General features: G+C 36.9%; 1 protein-coding gene across 3 annotated transcripts in view; it reads right to left on the bottom strand.

Annotated features, from left to right (window-relative positions):
* NELL2 (neural EGFL like 2) overlaps positions 1 to 25,478 on the bottom strand; it is a 392,703-nt gene that overhangs the window by 242,788 nt on the left and 124,437 nt on the right. For all 3 annotated transcript variants that reach the window (XM_060657876.3, XM_060657877.3, XM_060657878.3), the window contains exons 5-9: positions 4,713 to 4,886; positions 4,530 to 4,626; positions 1,649 to 1,721; positions 1,396 to 1,478; positions 386 to 514 (exon numbers count right to left, since the gene is read on the bottom strand). In XM_060657876.3, coding sequence (XP_060513859.1) covers positions 386 to 514; positions 1,396 to 1,478; positions 1,649 to 1,721; positions 4,530 to 4,626; positions 4,713 to 4,886 — 556 coding nt within the window. The remainder of the gene's footprint in view (positions 1 to 385; positions 515 to 1,395; positions 1,479 to 1,648; positions 1,722 to 4,529; positions 4,627 to 4,712; positions 4,887 to 25,478) is intronic.

Consider the following 25,478-nt stretch of genomic DNA (forward strand, 5'->3'; position numbering starts at 1 on the left):
CATAATATCTCATGCTGCATAGAGTTTAGTTTTATTAAATGCGTTAATAAACACATGAGGGGAAAATCCCTCAAAATGTAAAGGATAACAGATAGAATCCTTTGGGAATCACCTTTACTAACCCAATTTAAATTGCTAACTTCATGTGTGCACAAATAAACTTAAACTTTATAGCATTCCTAAACCATAATCATCTTTATAGGCTAGAAAGTGTCTTTAATAATGCAACACACAGTTCTTTAGATTTGACCAGGTTTGCTGGCACTTTAGTGTTGTGTCTTGAGGAAATGGGTCTTGAAATTTTCATGATTACATTGTTTTAATAAATTTTTAAAGAGTTGGGGCATCTGAGTTCCCTTAGTGTGAACTCCAGCAGAAGCCCTACCAGGCATGTGCAGTTCTTACAGCCGTCTGTCCAGGACTCAAATTCTCGGTAGGTGGTTCCCTTCATGGTGCAGGTCCTTTCACAATAGCACTGATCCAATCTATTCATTCGCTGCTCAGCTCGAGACAGCTGTGGCACAAAGGAAGGGGTTTGTATTGTTCACCATTCCGGCAACACAGAAATGCAAAATACATCAGGAGGCATCTCATTTTTTTCAGCGTATAGCAGTAATGATAGCTGTGCTCATCTATTATTTTACAAATATGTTTAAGCCAAAATTTAAAAGAGAAAAGATCCCCCCCTTTCTTTTTGTAAATTTGGTTCCTGCCTTTTGAAAAAAAAAAAGCATAATTTATAGGATATAAATGAAGGCTACGTAAAAATGGCATCATTCACAATGAGAAAAGCATTTTCCACTTTTAAAAATGTCTCATTTCATGAATATGTTTACTCAAGTGAAAAAAAAAAAAAAAATTCAGAACTTATATTGTGCCAGAAAAAAAATCACGCCACAACTTGCAGGTTCCCAGTAACTACCGTGCAAGATGAAAAACAATCTGGTGAAATTGCAAGTAAACTTGAAACATGCATAGGACAGTGAATACTCCTACAACAGCAACACTGTAGTAGAAAGCATTTGTGGGAACATTTCCTTGGCAAAATTCTAGTGTCCATATTCTTTACAAAGCCCCCTCACCTCTGTCCTTACAAAGAAAAATAAGTAAAAATAAATAATAATGAAAACAAATAAACAATAAATTCTACTGTAATAAGCAGTGTAAAAACCAGGTAATCAGTCTCATTTATGATTTACTGAATCATGTGCTATACAGATGGCTAGGGTTTGAATATTTATAAGCCCTTTCCTCGAGCAGAGATCCAGATTCGATGCCAACAAACAATATAGTGTAAGAAAAGTCTCAAAGGTGAACATTTGTGGTTATAAAAAAAACTATAAAGAACATCAAGGATCTTGAGCTCCCCACACTATATTTCTAAGTAGCTTTTACCTTGGCTGATGTTTTGGCTAAAATGTCCTGCAGCTCCATGATTTTCTGCACGAGCCCATGGAAGTCATTGCAGGTTGGACAGGCTGGAATTACAAACACTACATTGGTCAAGTTGTATTTATAAGGAGGTCAATCTAGTTAAGTCTATGCTGACAACTAATATGTGGGAACTCCAATTTCAAACTGACATTCTGGACAAAATTAAGCAAGAAGCACACTTTTCATCACACAGTGCAAGAACTAATGGACTTACTGCGATTAAGATCGGGGCACTGAGCAATAAATCCTTGGGGCATGACAAGTAATTGCACATCTTGCATTATACCCTGTGTGCGAAAAATTTTAAAAAAGACATATTACTTTCATCTACCCAAATTATGTTGTACAGTCAAGTTCATGAAGGAAAACATTACAAGATAGACTCACCAAGATCCCTGAACAACATCTTTTTGAATACATTACTTCTATTCCAAACCAAAGGGAAAGAAATAATACATCAGGCAAAATAGATGGTTACCCACATATTCTCCTATTGATAATATTTTTAAAGCCTTAAGATTAAATGTCAAGATATAATTAAGAGGGAACAGTCATGTTGTTTTGAGAAGTTATTTTTAGTTAGCCACTGGAGAAAGGCTTGAAAATGACCTTTAAAAATCAACCCGAAAAATCACTTCTGGTTTCAGCAACAGTGAAACGGGTACCAATTTTAAATTAACTGCAATCATCAGAAAGGAAGAGACAGAAAAACTGAGTCATAAGAGCAATGCTCATTTGAGCATTTCTCATCTTTCAGTTGGAAATTTTCAAACTAATTTCTCAATCTATTTTTTTTAATTTTTTAAAAATGTTTTTATTTATTTATTTTGAAAGAGAGGGGAAGGGGCAGAGAGAGAGGGAGAGAGAATCCCAAGCAGGCTCTGCACTGATAATGGAGTTCAATCTCACAAACCATGAGATCATTACTTGAGCCAAAATCAAGAGTCAGATGATTAACCAACTGAGCCACCCAAGTGCCCCCACTAATTTCTCAATTTATAAAGGACAACAGATTCATTATACAGCTGCAGCAAGACTTAGCAAGAAGTCCTTAAAAGTACAGAATGTTCAGCGTGAAATTAAAAAAAAAAATTCCAGCTAGAAATGACCCATTTACACAGAGGGCCACAGCACATGTTTACAGGTAGAATTTACATGTATCCTTAGTCACTAAGGTTTAATTAGCTTCCACCTTCCTGGGCTCTTAAACCGAAGGCCAATGGTAGCTCAAAAATGACCTCATCAGACATACTCCAGCTGTCTCTTTCACTTACCATCCCTCTCTCTTCTTTCATCAACTTTATATATATTTTCAATTAAAATTTTGTTTTATTCCTTTGAAAAATGCAAACAGAATGTTTAATGACAGGAGGACAGTACCAACATATTCTCAAGATAATTTTTAATGTACCTACAAAATATACCAAATACTGGCTTATATCTCCTATATGTTTAATGCAATTAATAGCATAGTATAAGAAGACTGTCAATGTGGATGATAAATATTTTAGTATACTGTGTGGAATTTCTAGATCTGTTGTTTGCTAGGAGTTTGGATTAAAAAGGCAACTTCTGTACAAACTCCTATCACTTGGAAACAGCAAAATGAAAACAATGCTACCATGTACAGTTATACAATCTGTGCACTGTACAACTCCACTGGACACAATTCACTCTACAATAAAAATTATAACCCCTAGAATAGTACACATAATTGATGTGTAAGAAGGATTCTGAGGCCGCATCCAAGCTCCATGGGAAAGACCATCATGGTTAAATAGAGGAGAGACTTGGCATCTACAAATTTGTCATCCCTAACATGGGAAAAAAGCACTGATTTTCTTAGGACCCGTAAGCATGGAATCAATTTCTTATGACTGGCTTTGGGCAAGTCACTTAATGCCCCTGAGCAGGCCTACGCACATGTAAAAGAGAAAAAAAAAAAAAGAGCCCACATCAAAACCTACATAAGATTCAAGAATAATATATACAAGGCACCTGGTTTCCAGGTAACTAACAGTGTAAGTTTTAATTTTTTTTTAATGTTTATTCATTTTTGAGACAGAGGGAGACAGTGTGCAAGTGGGGGAGGGGCAGAGAGAGAGCCAGACACAGAATCTGAAACAGGCTCAAGGCTCTGAGCTGTCAGCACAGAGCCCAATGCGAGGCTCGAACCCACGAACCGTGAGATCGTGACCTGAACCGAAGTCGGACGCTCAACCGACTGAGCCACACAGGCACCCCTAACAGTGTAAGTAAGTTTTAAAAACACCTTCCCAGGATTACAAACCTTAGTTAGAACACAGTTTCAAAATTACTGGTACCTACTCTACCCAGAAATCCAGGAGTCGGACACAGAACCTATTATTCTTCAGTTAACAATCATTTTCTGAGTCACTTCTATATTATAGGCACTGTCATAGTCCCTGGGGGTAAATGATTACACTATGGGCTTGTAGTCAAGCAATTTTCTGGACTTTATTTCTTCATCTTTAAGATAAAGAAATTTAACTGGGATGTCTTTTAGATCATCTAAAATGATGAAATTCTATGGAGCGTGTCTCTAAGTAGACACTAAAAAAAGGTACAAGTTATGACTGCTTTCTAGTTTTGACAGATTTGTGCATATATATATATATATATATATATATATATATATTCTCTTTTCACTTTCTGAATACAGAAAGACCTTGAATAGTGAATACTGAAACGTTTTCAATCCTCTATTATTAACATCCCTGTAAAAGTATGAGCAAAGGTTATGTTTCAATGGTAGACAGTTTATTTGTATATTAACATCTTAGGTTTTTATGACTTTGAATGCCTAATCTCAATAATGATATGTTAATTTCCTGATTGCAAAGTTGTGATCATCTCTGTAATGTCTAAAGATCAAATTTATTCAGGAAAAAAGAGAAAATACTGTAGGCCACCTAAATAAAACATTAGTGTCCAAAAAATAGACACAAATAGAAAAAAATATACACAAATCAAATTATTTTGTTTCACACCACAAAGAGCAAAACATAATTTTCCAAACTAATTAGAAAGCATTTATATTTACATGTTATGATCCACCCTTAGCCAAAAAATACCTTAAAATATCCATGTGCATTATTTCTCTGTCCCAGCCAAAATGTTGTGCCCAGAGGCAAGTCAGTGGAGGGCTTTTCCACCACTCTTTCATATATCCTGCAAAAAAAGAAACATCAAATAATGTGAGTGAACACTAATTTTATAGAATCTTCCACTTCCTGAACTGAGAACATTTCACTTACTTATTGCAGTCAATGTGTAAAACCAAATGGGAAGCACTGATGGCTAAAGAGAGCTTGTGCCACTTATCGTCAGCCAAAATGTAAGGAAATACTTCCGTGTGAGGGTGGTGACTGCCTGAGCGATAATGAAGTCTGACTTCATTCCGGTGGCCACTGCTTTCCAGTTCTAGGTACCTGCATAGAGAAGAAGCATATGGGACACCTTGAAAATAAAGTTCAAAAATTATTGACAAGACCTCCATCTCCACAAAGATCGAGTATATGTTTTCCGAACTCCTCCCATTGAGTACAACTAAACATTATATTATAAAACAAACATAAGAAGAGTCTAAAATATGGAATAGAGAAAGAAAATCAGTGAAGGACTGCAGGACCCAAAGTGGTGGTTTCCTAGGTTTTCTTTTTGCCTCATATCCCCAGACTTGGAGCTAAAGAAGCCAGCAACCTGGAAATACTAAGTGATGCAGACCCCCAAATAAATAAATTACATATATATATTTATATGTGTGTGTATTTATTATATATAAATAAATTACATATATATGTATATATAGGTGTATTATATTCCAGAAAAACTTGCTGTCTCTAACCAAGTGCCAGGGAATGGGAAGGCTAGTAAGAGAAAATCTTTTAGAGAAAACCACTCTATTCCAGACAAACACCACAGAAAACAACTATGGTCCCATCCCCAACCAGGCTAGTAAAGGCTAGTGGAGCCTAGATTTCTACCTTTTTCAGGCAGAAATTATGTACCCAACACCTCTACTAGGGTAATGACAAAAAAGGCCAAGTAGAGATCCAAGACTTTAAACGCAGCCAACCAGTAATGAGAACACCCCCACCCCCGAATATGGCATCAGTGGAGACCACATGGGGAGGAGCCTGGACTTCCATCCTCATCTGGCAGTAACAAAGCATATCGCTCCCTTTTCACTGGAATCGTGTCAGACAAGACATAGGGGAGAGTCAGAACTTTTACCATCACCCAGCAGTAATGAGACCACCCCAACCACAGTGTCAGTGGGGAGTTGGAACTTCCACCCCCATGCAGAAATAATACAAGCTCCCTTTCAGTTTGCAATAAAAGACCAAATGGGGAACGTCCTCCACCTGGAAGTAACAAGATGACAGTTTCCCGTCTCCTACCGGATCAATGTCACAGAAAACTAGCTAAAACAGGGAATTCAAATAAGATACAAGTCTCAGAACTTCTATGAAATGCTTAGTTGCCAATTGAAAATCATATGCCATACCAAAAACCAAGAAGATCTCCAATTTTTAAAAAATTTTTATGTTTATTTATTTATTTTTGAGAGACACACACACAGACTGTGAGTGGGGGAGGGGCAGACACAGAATCCAAAGCAGGCTCCAGGTCTGCTGTCAGCACAGAGCTGGAAGTGGGGCTCAGACCCAAAAACCAGGAGATCATGACCTGAGCTGAAGTCAGACGCTTAACTGACTGAGCCACCCAGGGGCCTCTAGAAGATCTACAATTTAATGAAAAAAAGACAGTCAAAAGATATCAACACCATAATGATAGCGATGTTAGAAATACCTAGCAAAGATTTTGAAGACACTTTGATAAAAACAAGAACTTATCAACATATTTGGGCACACTTGAAACAAATGAAAAAATAGAAAGCCTCAGCAAACAGAAGAACAAAATAAACATATAAAAAAGAACCAAATGGAAGTTTTAAAATTGAAAAATACAACTGGAATAAAAAAGCTCAAAGGATGGGCTAAACAATAAAAGGAGGGGGCCAAGAAAAGAACTAGCTAACTGTAGATAGAACAAAAATAATCCAATCTGAATAGAGATAAAAATAGACTAAAAAAATGAACAGGCTCAGAGACCTGAATTACTATAACAAAAGATCTAACATTCATATAAGTAGAGTCCATAAACAAGGAAAAAGAGGGTAGACTGAAAAAGTACTAGATAAAATCATGACTGAAAACTTCCCAAACTTGAGAAGGGACATAAGCTCACAGATTTAAGACTCTAAGAAACCTCCAAACAAGATGAATTAATATAAATACTCATTATCATTAAACTTCTGACCAAAAACAAAGAAAAAAGCATTGAAAGCAGCCAGAAAAAAATTGACAAGCTATCAATAGGGAAAAACAATTGAAGTGGTAGTGGATTCCTCAGCAGAAACAATGGAAGCCAGAAGAAAGTGGCACAATAGTGTTCATGGGATGAAAGTAAAGGTTTTAGTCCAGAATCTTATACCCACCAAAAACATCCTTCAGAAATGAAGGAGAAATCAAGACATTCTCAAATGAAGGAAAGCTAAGGTACTTTGAATCAAGTTTTTAACTCAGCTATGTCATGTTTAAGGTACTTAATGAACACTGAAGACGATACATAGAATACTTAGATCTGCAAAGTCTGACATGGAGAGAGGAATTGGGAAATCATAGGCATAAAGATTACACTGAAAGCCACGAAGGCACAGCCATGAAGAATGCTTGAACATTTTGAGAAGGAACCAGAAAAGCAAACCAATAAATGTGGCTAATAAGATTAAAGGAGCTAAAAATGAGAGTGGTGACTCAGAGGCCTAATGATGAAGAAGCTACCTCAAGAAAGAGGAGGTAATCAACTGTATTAAATGCTGCCAAGAACGCCAGGAAGATGAAGTCTTAACCACTGGATTTAGCAAAACAGACGTGTTTGATAACCCTAAAATTATTTCAGAAAACCATATAGGGAGTAAAGTCTGCTTGAAGTAGGGTCAAGAGAGAAGAGGCAGACAGAAATAAGAGGCAAATGTAGACATTTTGGAGAAATGGGAAGGTGGCTATGGAAAAACATGTAGTCAAAGGAGATCCGTCTTTAATTGGTAAGAAATACTACTCATGTTTGTATGCTGTTGGGAATAATCTTGTAGAAGAAGGAAATTAGCTATAATTGGAAGAGAAAATAAACTGGATAAAACAGAAACTAAAATAAAACACAGACTAACTATTTTGTAACTACCAAAAAATTAAAAATTCCTCAACAGAAGAGATATGATAAATAAAATCTGATAACAAATGACATTCTGTAAGACAAGAATGCAGAGAAATAAGCATGCTGATACACTATTAATGCAAAATAAATTGACACAGACTTCTTGAAGGGTAGTTTGGTAAAACTATCAACACATTAAATGTGCATACTCTTTAAATCAGTAATTCCAAATCTAAAATTCAATCCTGCAAAATAACAGCACAAATTAGCAATGATACATGCAGAAAGTGCTCACTGCAGATTTATTTAAAATAGTAAAAATCTGACAGAATGCCAACAATCCACTCATAGGGCAGTTATGATACATCCATACCCTGGAACATTCTACACAATAATGAAGTTCAGACATGAAACAATGCATAGTTTACTATTAATAAACAAACAAAAACTATAGAAACCCATTTTGTTTGATGAAACTCTGTGTGTGTGTGTGTGTGTGTGTGTGTGTGTGTGTGTGCGTTTGTGTGTATTTAGAGAAAAATAAAAGATCAAGAAGGATACGTCTCAAAATGTCAACACTAGTTACCACAGGGGAGTACAATCAATTAGGGGAAGAGATGTGAAGAGACTTCTCACGTATTTTTATATCCCTGAATTTTCTTCACTAATTATGTATTACTTCTTTAATGTTTATATATATATGAGCTCTATTTTAAGACAAAAAATAAAATGAGTAGTCAATAATATAACCCATGCTTAGGACTTATCAAGAATAAATAAAACTCTTGGGGCACCTGGGTGGCTCAGTCGGTTGAGCGTCCGACTTCAGCTCAGGTCACGATCTCACGGTTCGTGAGTTCGAGCCCCGCGTCAGGCTCTGGGCTGATGGCTCAGAGCCTGGAGCCTGCTTCCGATTCTGTGTCTCCCCCTCTCTCTGCCCCTCCCCCATTCATGCTCTGTCTCTCTCTGTCTCAAAAATAAATAAACATTAAAAAAAAATTAAAAAAAAAAAGAATAAATAAAACTCCAACTTATGTGGTTTTTTTATACAGAAGACACCAACCAGAGAATCCTCTCTATATTATTTGATAACAAGTATTCGTTATCCAATCAATTAAACTAGTAAATTCTATAATGATAGAGAGGTTTTTGCATTTTTTGCTAAATACCATCAGCAAATGCACTGCCCCATTGCTATATACCTGTCAGTTCTTAACACACTGTGGCAAGAACCCTAGTGCTTCGGTCAGGCATCCTCCTCTAGATACTACTAGAAATGTCACCTGCACTGGGTTCCTAAACTTGAGACACTAAAAGTAGCCTTTAATAACAATAAGGCTCACACTATGCCCTACAAACAAGAGCAACCCTGGAGAAGTTAAATATTTTACCAAAAGTTACATTTTCATTAGCATCACTCACTCAATTAAAAAAAATGAAATAGACACACAAAACATATACAAAAAAACATTCAGTGAAGAGAAAAAATAAATAATGATGTAAAACACCAAGAAGTGTGCCTAGTACATGGATAGTATTCAATAAATATTAGCTCTCATTAAAAGAAGGAAAAACAGATTGAAAGAAGTTAATCCAAATCTTTAAAACCAGTCACTATTAAGTATACAAAACCGTACGAAGATGTGAAGTTGCATGAAAATACGATTATTCCATAGTTATAAGTTACAAAGCATCGTAATGAACACTGGGTCTAGTTTAATGAATCATTTTTCTAATAACAGCCATATTCATTTCCAGAAGTCCGCTGTCCCCCACTGGGTGGTGTCTCAGTGGGACACAGACCTGGCTCGCCTTCCCTTGGGTCCCCTCTCCAAGGCTCAGCAGAACAGACTGGTTAAACACCTCAGCCTACAGCCTGAGGAGTCACATCCCAATACCCCTCTCAACAGTGGCAAGCTACTTCACCTCTCTGTGTCTCATTTGGTATCTCAACTATAAAGCAGGGGGTGGGGGAGGGGCGCCTGGGTGGCTCAGTCAGTTAAGCATCCGACTTAGGCTCAGGTCACGTGATCTCATGGTTCGTGGGTTCGAGCCCTGCATCAGGCCCTGGGATTCTGTCTCTCCCCCTCCCCCTTGCGCTCTCTCTAAAAATACATAAATATATTTTTAAAAAACAAACTGTAATGCGGAGATATGAACTATAATTGCCTCAATGGACACCTGTAAGGATTTGAATGAGTTAATTTAAGAAAGCACTCAGAATGTTACTCAGTACACACAAAATACTCAATAACAATAGTACACGTTAGTTATCTTTTTCAACTCAAAAAGCAAAGGTGTCATATCCTCCTTCTTCTTTCTCAGGGTGTAGCCAGTGATGGACTGATGCCATGCCCTAGCAATCAGACACTCTTTCTTGAGATTCTTGATGGGAGCACAGTAAGGAGCAGAGCGAGAAGGCACCCACATTGCGCTAAGGCAGCAGCATCCTCGTCAGTTCTGTTCCGATCACTCTGCATCTTGCTTCCTGTTTGCTGGCCCACCAGAGTGCCTTTGGTTATTATTTGTTCCAAATTCTGATGCCTCAGGCTCTCATCAGTTCCGTAAGCTGCCCTACCACCCAGCATCTCCAAAGTCACCTTACAGCTAAGAACCTGAACTGATATACTATAATTGTGACCATGGAAAAAAACATAGAATTACAATAAAATGTATCAATGTCTTTAAAGCAATTATTGAGTGATAGAACCATGAGTGATTTTTAACATTCTTTTTATTGTCCTTTGTTTTCCGTGTTATGTTCAATGAGCATTTATTACCTTAAATTAAAAACCACATTTTAAATTCAGAGATGATAATTTGTTACACCTGAACCTATCATGTCTCTCTGATTTGTTACTCATAATTTTGTGAAGTAACTAAAATCAGAAATAAAGTTCACCCTTTATAATAATTTATGCCCTTGTTATTCAAATATCCTTTGCATTGGCAGAAATATAAACTAATTTAAGATTAGGCTTCAGAGAAACAGGCGACAGTGGCAGGACATCATTCATTTTAACAACCTCCTTCATAACTCAAGATCAAGGGATGAAAATAAGGTTGCATCTTATCTGACAAAAAGGTTACACAACACGAAATGAGAATTTTTCCACCACCTTAAATTAAACCCAAATTGAAGAATGATCAGATCTTCTCAGTACAGGTCTCCCTCAACTTGCAACAGGGTTATGTCCTGATAAACCCATCATAAGTTGAAAATGCATTTAATACACCTACCCTATAGAGCATCATAGCTAATGCCTAGCCTCCCTTAAATGTGCTCAAAACACTTCTATCAGCCTACGGCTGGGCAAAATCATCTGGCACAAAGCCCATTTTATAATAAAGTGTTGAATATCTCATGCAATTTATTGAATACTGTACTGACAGTAAAAAACAGAGCAGTTTTTTAAGTGTGTGGGTGTCTACCCTCGTGGTTGCATGACAGACCGGGAGCTTTGGCTCACTACGGCTGCCCAACATCACAAGAGACTATCGTATCACATCCCACGAGCCTGAGAAAAGATCAAAATTAAAAATTAAAAAACAAGTTTCTACTGAATGTATAGCACTTTCTCACCACTATAAAATAAAAATATTGTAGGGCAAGCCATCATAAATATAAGACTGCCTATATATTCAGCTAGAGGCCATTTGTTAGTAAGTCACCTGGTGGAAAGCTACACGTACTTCTAGTGCCAAAAATATCATTAGTGTAGCTCATGGAAGGCACAATTACAAAGGAGTTATATGTACAGGCTCTGGAATGGAAAACCCAGCTCAGCTTCTCACTCCTGCCTAGGACCCAACTTCTTGCTGCCTCAGTTTCCTCATCTGTAAAATGAGGACTCATTGTGATAATCCATAGAAAGCAGGGTATCTGACACACAGTAATCACTCAGTAAATGGTAACTATTTTATCATTTGTGAATACATAATCCCAATTAGTGATCATTTATAAAGCCCAGCTCCTGGAAGCCAATTCTGTGAATAACAAGCAATTTGAACACATCTTTCTCAGGGGAAAGAATCCAAAACCAGAAGACAGAAGTTACAGACAAAAACAGAAGATTAACCCACTCATAGAAACTGATTGGCAGCACTGGTCATAAGGGCTCTAGTATAACCAACAAAATATGAGAGGTGGAGTGCAGTGGTCGGGCCAAAATTATTGAGTTCAGCAGCTTGTCCATTTGTTATACAAAATTGACTGTTACACCTTGCACTTCCATTAATTCCTCAGATGTTGAGGGAGATGGGAAAGTGGGGGAGAAAATATATTTTTTGGCATCCTTTATTAGAACCATATTGATTCTATTTTTGTTAGTTAGCTTGTTTTTAATAACATGTTGTCATCAGAGCAAGGCAGTATGATGTGGTAGTTTAAGAGGCCTGAGACTTACTCCTGTCTCCACTCTTTACTATGATGATGGGCAAGTGAAAAATCCTCTCTAAGTGTCAGTTTCCTCTCCTATCAATTAGAGAGAAAAAGAACTTTAACCTTATATGGTCGTTTTCCGAATTCAACAAAGTAAGGGATGTTAAGGGTTTACTCTGCACAGTTCTTGACAGTGAGCACTCCATACATGTCATGATTATGATTTATATTTCCTATGGAGATGTATTTAAACATCACCAAATTTTCAGGGTGGATTTGAACTTAAGCATGAATCTCAGACAGAAAGTATTTCAGTGAGAATCTACCCAATTAACAATGCTTCGAGTCTCAAATATGATACTCATCCAGTTTGTTTGAGTAAATCCAAAGACCAATAATTCGTGATTTACTGAGGCCTGTCATTTCATTTTTATAAAACAAAGACCCTCCTTACAGTAAATCATAAAGGGAGGAGGATTTTCAAACTACAATTTATGAATGCAAATAATATAGCAAATATTTACTAGGGGCACAGAGTATATAGCAGTGACCAAGGCCAAATAGCACTGAAGCTTAGAGATCCTCAATAATAAACATATTATTAAGTGAAAGTTAAACTTAGCCATTTCAAAACTAGTAACAATATTACTATATAAGTCTTGCTGTAAGGATGAGAATGTGGCCATATCAGCGAGGAAAACAAAGCTTCTTCCTGAATAATATGCCAGAAGCCAAAATTATATCAGCAAGGGGAAATATCAGTAGAAAATGGAATTAATTCATGACTGAAGTGCTGGCATCCAACATGATGGCTTGAATAAAAACCTCTCCATCTTACTACTCTATACAACTGAGTTTATTAGAAAATAAAAGGAAATCGGGGTGCCTGGGTGGCTCAGTCGGTTAAGCATCCAACTTCAGCTCAGGTCACGATCTCACGGTCTGTGAGTTCGAGCCCCGCGTCGGGCTCTGGGCTGATGGCTCAGAGCCTGGAGCCCGCTTCCCATTCTGTGTCTCCCTCTCTCTCTGCCCCTCCCCCATTCATGCTCTGTCTCTCTCTGTCTCAAAAATAAATAAACATTAAAAAAAAATTAAAAAAAAAAAAGAAAAGAAAAGGAAAAATCAGCCAGTTAAGAAATTAAGGTAATTAATTATTATTGATGATGAGGCCAGCAAGATACAAAGAAATTCTAAGAAACAACACTTTGAGCCATGATCCTGGAAGGGAGCCTCCTCCTTCACTAAGTCCTCTTTAGTGGCATTGGGTGTATTATTAAAATATCAATTTGAGGAAGGTCTTATACAAAGTTGGGGAAAGAACAGATACAATAAAGCACTAATAATAAGTGGGTATTCCACAGCATAAGGGTATCCATGAGAGTCACACAGTTTGAAAGAAGCCACTGGATAAAAGGCAGTACCTACTTAATGCTAGGTTATCATTATCTCAGCTCTCTTAGTTGTGACTGAGACCATGCAGGTAGAAATTAGAGCAAGACTGGAAAGAAAGGGTTCAAGGAAATAGAAGACTCAAAGGAAATGAGCCTTCCCTATTTTATCAAGAATGAATACAACAACACACTGTCCTAAGGTTGAGGAAGACTCTCTGCGGAATATGGACTTCTCTGATGACCAGAAAATGCATACATGAAAATGTGTACAAACTTGGGTTGCAAATTCTACAAGGGATTCACAGATTCCAAGAAATCCATTCATGGACTTCAAGCTCGGTATTGTTCCATTACAGGAAGACCAAACAGAATATGGTTACTTGCAAAAATTTCACAATGTGGTGTTATATACATGTAATATTTTTGATATAAAATAATAGGTTATAATTAGACAAAAATTCAGAAAATATACAAAAGCATTAAGAAGAAAATTAAAGGGGCGCCTGGGTGGCGCAGTCGGTTAAGCGTCCGACTTCAGCCAGGTCACGATCTCGCGGTCCGTGAGTTCGAGCCCCGCGTCAGGCTCTGGGCTGATGGCTCGGAGCCTGGAGCCTGTTTCCGATTCTGTGTCTCCCTCTCTCTCTGCCCCTCCCCCGTTCATGCTCTGTCTCTCTCTGTCCCAAAAATAAATAAAAAATGTTGAAAAAAAAAAAAGAAGAAAATTAAAATCACTAACGGTTCTGTTGGAAAGAGATGATTCATATTAACAATTTTCCATATATGATTGGCAGTCCTTTTCACTTAACCATACACTCTGAACATCTTTCCATGTCAATCAAGAAAAGCCACATCCTTTGTATTGCATGGTTTTTTATAACATAACTGTGCCATAATTTATTTAACATCCAATTTCCTATTACTATTTCCAGTTTTTCATTCTTAATAAAAAATGTTTCAACACATGTCAACTATACTTCAAAAATATTTCAATACATATTTCTTTGTGCACTTGCACAATTAACTTTTTGGAATAAATAACTATAAATGAAATTTCTGGTTCAAATATTATACATATTTCAAAGAGATTTGTTATATTTATTCATTCACTCACTCATTTATTCATTCAACAAATATTTTTTGAACAGCAAACAAAACCTAAAGTTAGCAAGAGGGAGGAAATATTAAATATTACAGCAGAAATAAAAGATACAGAAACTAAAAAACAAACAAAAACAAACAAAAAAAACAAACAGTAGAACATATCATAGAAACCAGGAGCTGGTTCTTTGCAAAAATTAATAAAATTGATAAACCTCTAGCCAGACTTATCAAAAAGAGAAGAGAAAGGACCTAAATAAATAAGATCACAAATAAGGAAGGAGAAATACAAACAATTATAAGGAAAAAAATATGAAAAACTATATGCTCTGTCTTGTTCCTGACTGTAGAGGAAAATCTTTCAGCTTTTTCCCATTTAGGATATTAGCTGCAGGTTTTTAATATATGGCCTGTATTATGTTGGGGTATGTTCTCTCTAAACCTACTTTGTTGAGGGTTTTTATCATGAATGGATGTTGTACTTTGTCAAATGCTTTTTTGTCTATTGAAATGACCATATGGTTCTTATCCTTTCTTTTATTAATGTGGTGTATTGTGTTGATAGATTTGTGAATACTGAACCACCCTTGCATCCCAGGAATAAATCCCACTTGATCATGCCACTTTTATTTACATAATACTGGAAGTATTAGCCACAGCATTCAGAACACAAAAAGAAATAAAAGGCATCCAAGTCAAGAAAGAAGTAACTTTCACTACATGAAAATGACATGATACTATACATGGAAAATTTGAAACACTCCACCAAAACACTGCTGCAACTGATGAACGAATTCACTAAAGCCACAGGATACAAAATCAACATACAGAAATGTATCACATTTTTTACGTAGAACAATGAAGCACCAGAAAGAAAAATTAAGGAATCAATCACATTTACAACTGCACCCAAAAGAGTAAGATACATAGAAATAAACTTAATCAAAGAAATGAAAGACTTGAACTCTAAAAACTATAAAACACAGACAAAAGAAATTGAAGATGACACAAAGAAATCTTAAGACATTCCATGTCTACACTACCCAGAGAAATCTACACAATTCAATGCAAATTCAATTGCATCCAATGCAATCTCTTTCAAAACACCAGCATTTTTCACAGAGCTACAACATACAGTCCTAAAATGTGTATGGAACCACAAAAGATCTCAGATAGCCAAAGCAATCTTAAAAAAGAAAAACAAAGCTGAAGGCATCACAATAGCAGACTTCAAGGTATATTACAAAGCTGTAGTGATCAAAACATTTATGGTACTGACCCAAAAACAGACACATAGATCAAAGGAGCAGAGTAGAAAACCCAGAAATGAAGCTACAATTATATCGTCAATTAATCTTCAATAAAGCAGGAAAGAATATCCAATGGGAAAATATATAAAGGTCTGCTCAACAAATTGTGTTGGGAAAATTGGACAGCAAAAGAATGAAATTGGATCACTTTCTCACACTACAAATTCAAAATGGATGTGAGACCCGAAACCATAAAAATCCTAGAAGACAACACAGGTAGTAACTTCTTTCACATGGGCCATAGCAACTCCTTTCTAAATACGTCCCTGAGGCAAGAGAAATAAAAGCAAAAATAAACAATTGGGACTATATCAAAATAAAAAGGTTCTGCAGAGTGAAGGAGACAACCAACAAAACTAAACAGCAGCCTATGGAATAGGAAAATATATTTGCAAATTATATATCAGATAAAGGGTTAGTATCCAAAATATATAGTTTATAAAACTAAACACCCCCAAAATGAATAATCCAATTAAAAAATAATCAGAAGACATAAATAGACATTTTTCCAACAAAGACATACAAAGGGCCAACAGACACATGAAAAGATGTTCAACATCATATACTATCAGGGAAATTAAAATAAAAAACACAATAAGATGTCACCTCACACCTGTCAGAATGGCTAAAATCAACAACACAGGAAACAACAGGTATTGGTGAGGATGTGGAGAAAAAGGAACCCTCTTGCACTGTTGGTAGGAATGTAAATTGGTGTAGCTGCTGTGGAAAACAGTATGGAGTTTCCTCAAAAAATTAAAAATAAAAATACATATGATCTAAAAATTGCACTAGTGGGTATTTACCCAAAGAAAATGAAAACATTAATTTTCACTAACGTTTATTGCAGCACTATTTACAATAGGCAAATTATGGAAGTAGCTCAAGTGTCCATCGATAGATGAATGAATAAAGAAGAGGTGGTATACACACACACACACACACACACACACACACACACACACACACTGGAATATCACACAGCCACAAAAAATGAGATCTTGCCATTTGAGACAATAGATGGTATTATGCTAAATGAAATAGATCAGACAAAAATAAATACCATATAATTTCATTTATATATGCAATCTAAAAAAACACAAATGAATGAACGAAAAAACTGAAACAGACCCATACAGAGAACAAACTGACAGTGGCCAGGGGGAAAACGGTAGGGGGATAGGCAAAATGGATGAAAGGGAATAGGAGGTACAGGTTTCCAGTTATAGAACGAATAAGACACAGGAATGAAAGGCGCAGCATAGGGAACACAGTTAGTAGTACTGTAATAGCATTGTACGGTTCCAGATGGTAGCTAGACTTGTGGGGAGTATAGCATAACATAGAGCCCTGTGGAACACTATGTTGTACACCTGAAACTAATGTAAATTGTGTGTCAACTCTACTTCAGTGTAAAAATAAAAGGCATATAAAGCATGACTATTATTCTCCACTGAGTTACTCCAGTTCTCTACAGAGAGAAAGTGAAATGAATTATCACTGAATCTGGGAAACCATCTGTGATAGATGTTATTGGTCAAACAAAGTTCAAAAAATATAGAAATTATATTTTAGGGGCGCCTGGGTGGCTCAGTCGCTTGAGCGTCCGACTTCGGCTCAGGTCATGATCTCACTGTTCGTGAGTTCGAGCCCCGTGTCGGGCTCTGTGCTGACAGCTCAAGGCCTGGAGCCTGCTTCGGATTCTGTGTCTTCCTCTCTGCTCCTCCCCTGCTCATACTCTGTGTCTCTCTCAAAAATAAATAAGGATTAAAAAAAAAGAAATTATATTTTATGCATCCAATTTTTCTAACACCTTCAATCCGGTATGAAAGGACCAAAAAATAGGCATAGGTAGAGCACAGTTTATACGGAAATAACATGCTCATTGAGGAATCATGAAATTAATTAATCATTTAGTACATAACATACTATGCATTTAATTTTACATTAAAATATGGTTAATCTGTCACTTTTTAATTTCTCATTTGGTTATTCAAATCAAGCTCTTCTGTGAAAAAAATAAAACTCACCCTTTCTGGCTACAGTTTTACCTGTTAAAATGGTTTAAGCCACCTCTGCTTGAAGGAAAGAACCTGGTGATCTCTTAAAATCCAGTGTCATAAATGAAATATCATTGTGGTTTTAGATTCACTGAAATTGCGTGTGTGTGTGTGTGGTGTGTGTGTGTGTGTGTGTGTGTGTGTGTGTGTGTGTTCGTTCCCAGGAGAATATATGAATGTTTTCCCTCAATTTCAAGACACTGTGGCTTAACAAGAATATTGAAGCGTGCAAACAATTGCATTATTGCAAAGACCAACAAACAATATTTTTGGAAGAAAATTATATTCCCATGTTGGTAACTTTTCATCTTCACCTTCACCTAAAAAATGACTCATGATGCTTTTAGGAATACATCCATCTGGGGTGACAAAGGGACTCCCAAAAACCCTCAATGTCCTATGATTCCATGCAGTATTTTATCCTGGTTCCAAGCCTTCCTCTTAAGTTAACAACTTGCTTTCCTAAGGTCCTAAAAATCAATAGGAATTCTTAGGCCAAAGGAGGTTAGCCTGTGTGGGAATTTTCGGCAGCTTTATATGTAACACATTCTGCAACTCTAGGCGGACAATAAAGGAAAAGCATTGATGCATGTAAGACAGCTAGAAGTTCTAGGCAAGCTGTATTTGAAAGAAAGGAATTAGTCACAGGGGAGAATAAGCTGTCAATGCTGCAGCATCTGTTTTCTGACATGCTTCATGGGTCATCATGTCTCCTCTATTGTTCAGAATAAATAAGAGCCAAGGAAGAAGGTAATAGGATTCATGGGTCACCCACTGGGGTGACATTTTGCTCCTAGTGAGCCTATTACCTCGAATTCCCAACTGAAATGAGTACAGCACACCCCTACCTAGAGAAAATAGAAGCGACCTGGCCCCAAATTCTGACTAATATGGAAATGCCAAAAAGGCAGAAATCTTATTTTTAAGTGTTAGCACAAACTTTTTATGGAGAGGCAATTAGAAAAATTAAAAGGCAAAATGTTTTCCCAGTGACACTGCCTGGCATTATGTATACTGTATCAACTTCAATGGGCCATGGTGGTACTGTTGAAATAAAAAAGTCAATTGTAAGGAAGAAAACTCCTGAATAAACATTTTTAGTATAGCAGAAAAGGCCCAACAGAGGAAAAAAATCTATAAGTATTGTCTCCAAAACCAATATAAAGCAAGAATGCAAACCCTGCCAATAGAGTTCTTGGATTCTGAGGGAAGTAGAAAGACCATGGAACTGCTCTAAAACAAGCAGAGAATTGTCAAGTGGCCAGGAGAATGGGCTCTTGTGCCAGGCAGCCTAGTTCAAATGTTGATTCTGCTCCTTATTGTGACCTTGGACACTAGACTTAACCATTCAGGGCCCCATTTCCTTATCTGTAAAATAGTGATAATAATGGGGTAGGAAAAAGCTCCAAGACACTGATAAGCATTTAATGAGATTATTCCATGCAAGGTGTTTAGAGGCCTGCCTGACACAGTGTAGGAAGGTAATAAAGTGCTAATGTTTACAATGAAGAGAAAAATTCCAAGGCACCTAAGAAATCAGCCAACTAGGTGGGCGCTTGGGTGGCTCAGCCGGTTGAACATCCAACTTCGGCTCAGGTCATGATCTCACGATTCATGGGTTTGAGCCCCGTGTCTGGCTCTGTGCTGACAGCTCAGAGCCTGGAGCCTGCTTTGGATTCTGTGTCTCCTCTCTCTGCCCCTCCCCTGCTCGCACTCTGACTCTCTCTCTCAAAAATAAGTAAACATTAAAAAAAAAATTTTTTTTCATTAAAAAAAAAGGTGGGGGCACCTGGGTGGCTCAGTCGGTTGAGCTTCTGACGTCCGCCCAGGTCATGATCTTACAGTTGGTGAGTTCCAGCCCTGTGTCAGGCTCTGTGCTGACAGCTCAGAACCTGGATCCTGCTTCAGATTCTGTGTCTCCCTCTCTCTGCCCATCCTCTGCTCATGCTCTGTCTCTCTCTCTCAAAAACAAATAAACATTAAAAAAATTTTTTTTAAAGGGGCGCCTGAGTGCCTCATTTGGTTAAGCGTCTGACTTCAGTTCAGGTCATGATCTTGTGGTTCGTGGGTTTGAGCCGCACATCAGGCTCTGTGCTGACAGCTCAGAGCCTGGAGACTGCCTCAGATTCTGTGTCTCCCTCTCTCTCTGCCCCTCCCCTGCTTGTGCTCTCTCCATGCCTCTCAAAAATAAATAAACGTTTAAAAAAATTTTTTTAAATAAAAAACCGAAATCAGCCAACTAATACAAAATGTGACATGAGCAGATGCTCTGCACTTCTCGTTCTGTCATTCCACAAATATCTTTTAACCCTCCGAATGTCAGGCACAGTACCAGACACAGAGGACACTGGGAAAAAGAAACAAAGGCTCTCAAAAAGCCTCCTATGTCATCATTTTTATTATTTTCCTGAATCAACACTCCCAGGATGATAATTTGCTATAAATGTAGGCCTTCCTCATTCATGTCTAGACTCCTATATTCTGCCAAAATGTTATTTTACATCACAGACGTTTTTCTACTGTGTTCATATTTATTAGTTCACATGTTCTGCATTATTGAATCTATTTAGAAATGGTGAACTTAAAAATTAGCATAATTTTTCTTAATGCAATTTAACAAACATCCTTTAATAGATCTTGAATTCTGACAAGTTAGAGGTTGGAAACATTTTGTCATATATTTATTTCAGTTACTGCTGATGAAAACAGTCATATTTATTTTTAAATGAAGAAAACATGCAATTTTAACCTGTTTGAAATGTCAAAAATGAAAAGCCAATAATCAGATGAAATAAAATGTTTGAAAAACCATTATAAATGGGATAGTCATAGAAGGCTAGATGTAAGAGCTCATCAGCAAAATCTGCCTGTAACATATCTTATATACACTCCGATCTTGTTTTTATGAAAGTCTGTGATGTTTTAGTTCAATAAATGCAATATGATCTATAAAGCTATCAAGAGAAAGGTAGAAAAGTTAGGCAAATCACTGTTATGGAAGTAAGATGTTATTTTCTCTCTGAATTCCATTCAGTATAAATGAATAGTTTTCATTAAAGAAAAATACACTAGTTAATTTAAAGGTACCTTACATCATGAATGCTGATATGCACTTTAAATGAAATACAAAAAACTTTGCCCTGTTTTTTAGGAATGTATTTTTACATGATATATATTAGTTTTTTATAATACTAGAAAATGAGTTTAAAAGTTAATATGAGTTTCAATTTTCATTTTTGTCTTTTTATTCATGTGACTAAGAAGCAATACTTTATCATTCAGGTGGGCACAGTCAATAGATGTTAAGGACAGAGAGTAAAGGTCTCATAAGGAACAGCACATTGTAATAAAATTGGAGTATCTCCCCCATAAAATACTAATCAAAATCACAGGGGAAAAATATTGAAGAGCGGGCAGATCACCAATTTAACCAGGTGATCAAGGTTAACATCACCAGCAATAAAACAGATTCACAGTTTACCTTCAGATGTGGTGTACTGAGAAGAGTCAGCATCATTTCTGCAGTGTTCCCAGCAAAAATGTATAGTCTGAGTGATGAAGAAACATCAGATTGACCCAGGTTGAAGATGATCCTAAAAAATGAAATGCCTATACTTCTAAGACCATAAAGGATGTAAAAGACAGGAAAAAGACCAGAATTATTCCAGACTGAAAGAGATTATGAGATAGGACAACCAAATGTAACATGAGTTCTTGGACAGAATCCTGGATCAAGAAGGAAAATGAGATTGTTTAGATGGTTGGTAGAATTTGAACGGAGTATGAAGATTAGATGATATTGTGGTGTCAATGTTCATTTCTGGATCGGAAGGTTATATGTTGACTATATAGCAGAGTGTCCTTGTTTTGAGAAAACATACACCAAAATATTAAAAGTGATAGAGAATATTGTCAGTAACAGGCACACTGGAGGGGTGCCTGGGTGATTCAGTCAGTTAAGCATCTGACTCTTAATTTCAGCTCAGGTCATGATCTCATGGTCGTGAGATCGAGCCCTGTGTTGTCTGCACTGTCAGTGCAAAGCCTGCTTGGGATTCTCTCTCTCTCTCTCTCTCTCTCTCTCTCTCTCTCTCTCTGTCTGTCTCTCTGCCTCTCCCTATGCTGGCTTTCTCTCTCTCTCAAAATAAATAAATAAACTTAAAAAAAAAGGCACACTGGAATAAAACATAGAGGGTGATGGAGCAAATGAACTAAAATATTACCAATTAGGAATCTGGTAAGCGGAGATGTGGGAGTTCTTTGTACTGTTGTAATTTTTCTTGTAGCTTTGAAATTATTTCAAAAAGATCTTTAATTAAAAGCAAATATTAACCTGGGAAAACTCTTGTATATATGATTGACAGTAAGTTGACATCCTTTACATATAAAAAAAAAATTCTTACAAATAAGCAAAAAAAAAAAAAAAAAAAAGGCAAGATTCCCATATAAAAATAGGAAAGGATATTTACAATCATTTATCAGATCAGATACACAAACAACTTAGTACTAAAAATATTAAAAATTTACAAATCCACTAATATTCAAAGAACAGTACATTTTAGAAATGATAGCAATTTCCCAGATGTCATATAAGCAGAAAGTATTTAAATATAATCCTCAATATTTCTAAAGTTTAAGTTGTTTGCAAAGTAAATTTTTTCTGTGTAGTTCACCCAAAAAACAAATTGTACTTCCCTTTTGGTGCTGTTTAGGGCATTTTTACTGGCAAAATTAAAGCTAATGTATTCAGTAATTCATGTATTCGATGGCACATTCAGTATCTTCAATAATAATCAAACATAATTTTTATAATACCTAGAGTTTTTAAATAACCAAAGGTTAAAGTACAAAGGAAAGATGACAGCATGCCAATCGTCCTTTTTCAAAATGCTCAGTGGATAAAATCACCGAAGAGAAAAGGCAAATTATGAATGACTTTTATCCAGCTATTATGAAATACATCAATACATGGTTTCGACCACAAAAATAGAGTCCTCTCCAAGATCGATGGAATTCAAGTGTATACAACAGCAAGGAAAATAACATTTCTTAAGTAATAAAGATAACATAAATTCCACTGTCAATAGGACATCAAAATAATAATTAGCATGGACATTTTGAAAAGGTACATGCTTCACCATCACTAAAGGACAAACAAAGCAAGTTACAAGTAAGCTGAATTCTAATTCCTGTCACTTGATAATAAACCGCAAAAGGATCATTATAGTTTTTTAAGTGAGCTCTTTGTAAAATAATTCAAAGTTATTGATCAAAGGCCTAAAGACCATTTAGGAAGCTTTACACTGACATCAGAAGACAAAAAGGAGAAGAGTTTCAATGCTAAAGAATTAAAATATATTACAACAATCCCTCAACATTCATCTTGGAAAAGATCACTGAAATGTCATTGTATATCAATGTATGGCAGATTAAGAAAAGAGAATTAAATGAACTTTGATGGCACCTTGAAAATTTTCTTGTTATACTCTGACTTATATTCCAAGAATCCAACTTTCCCAGAGACAAAAGAAAAAGAAATATAAATACTATGAAAGATGTTACTTTTGATATAAACAGAATCCATTTTCCTGGTAATACTGTAATTTAGAAGTCTTTTAAAAATTAAAAAAACATAATAGTAAAATAAAAATCCCATCAGACTTAGCAGTACAACCTATAATGTTCCTAGGAATAAATCTAACAAAATATAAGTATGCCTTTTATGGAGATAATTATAAAATAGACAAAAGAAGATATGAAAAAAATGAAGAAGTAAGCCATATCCCTGGGTAAAAGAACTAACCACAATAAAAATGTTAACTCAATGTATATTAACATGTAAATGTGATATAATTTCAATACAAATACCAATGGGATTTTTTTCATGGAACCTACAAAATTAATTCTAAAGTTTATATCAAAGAATAAAGTTTTAAACATAGCAAAAACTTCTGAATGAGAACAAAACCTGAACGGTTAGAAAAGTCCTATAAATCTGCAGTCATTGGACGAAGGCGGCTACATAAGTTGTTCCTGACTTCATTCACCCTCATAAAAACAAAACAAAACAAAACCAAAAAAAAAACAAAAAACAAACAAAAAAAAACCCTAACAGCTATTCAAGAACAAGACACCACTGAGAGAATCCTGGAACACAGGATGAGCCTACACCTCAGAGACCAAGACAGATTGTATTAGAAGGGTGACAGAAGGAGGTACACATTGACTGTACTGTTCCTCCCTCAGACCAGCACAGCAACATGCAGGTCTCCCATGAGCTTCCAGTTTCTCCAATGGGAAAAGAGAATTCAGGGTAAAACCAGCACCCTCCCACCATTCAAATCACTTTGTGGGAACCCCTACCCTAATCTCACATCACAGAAATTACAGGGGAATCTATGGGACTCCACCAGGACTCTCACTCTGATGGAGATGAGGCAGGGGCTTGAAGCAACCTGTACACAGGTCTTAGCAGACTGAGGTCATATCTTCAGTGCCCAAGTAGTAATCCTGACCAACAACTTTGCTCATCTGCAAAACCTAGTTGAGGGTTCATTCTGACCAGGAAACCAGGTGGGGTACAGATCTCCCTGATTCAGGTCCTCAAATAAGGAGTTTTGCCAGCCATAGAGTCCAGTTTGCCCGTCCCTAGGCAAGAAGCTGAATTACAGCTCCACTCTCACTGTGGAGAATATCTTCCAGACCCATCTAACCAGAAGGGCTGACTACAACTCCTAGAAGCAGTGGAGCCCAGTGGCACTTGAGCCGAGAGGTGGGCAAGCAATGCTATCATGAGCAGGAAGCATTCCCATGCTATGCTTAGGCAGGGGGATTAATTCACAGCCAAGACTGAGAATAGCTCCCAAACCCTCCCAACCAGAAAGCCTATTTGGGAAATTGAGAGTAGTTTGGAGTGGACCCTTCCCCTCCCACCCCCCCACCCCCCCCACCCCCCCAGAAAAAAAGCTGAATCACAGCCCCATCTGCTATGGAGTCTTTCAGCCCCAGCTGACCAGAAAGTTTGGCAACAACTCCTGGAAATTGTGAAGCCCAGCAGCACTCAAGCTGAGAGGAGGGCAGGTAGAGACAAAAGCTTATAGAGCAAAGCCAGTGCCACTGTTTAGTCAAGGAACTTGGAGTGCAGATCAGCCTCAGTTAAAATAACAAAGAGCTTTACCAGCTTAAGAGTTGCTTCTTCCACTGACCCAGTGAGGGAATCTAATTCATAGCCCTGCTCATCACTGAGTAAAGCTTTCACCCTGTCCAACCAGGGAACCTAACCAGAGTACATGAGAAACTGCATAGCCCATCCAATAGCCCCATGTATAGTAAGTACTGGGAAAGAGCACAGCCCATGGCTTCCTGCATCTGCAGAGCAAAACTGATGGCCTCACTTTACTAGGGAATTCAGTGCACACTTCAGTTTGATTTGGGTCCCCAACAATGAGCTATATAGACCCTGGGTCCCACCCTGCTGCCCTGCCAGGGTAGAGAAGCTAATTCATAGCCCCATCTACAACTGAATATAGTAGCCAGTCCCAACCATCTAGAAAGCCTGACC

The sequence above is a fragment of the Panthera onca genome, chromosome B4 (genome assembly GCF_046562875.1).
Source record: "Panthera onca isolate mPanOnc1 chromosome B4, mPanOnc1 haplotype 2, whole genome shotgun sequence".
Taxonomy (NCBI): Eukaryota; Metazoa; Chordata; class Mammalia; order Carnivora; family Felidae; genus Panthera; species Panthera onca.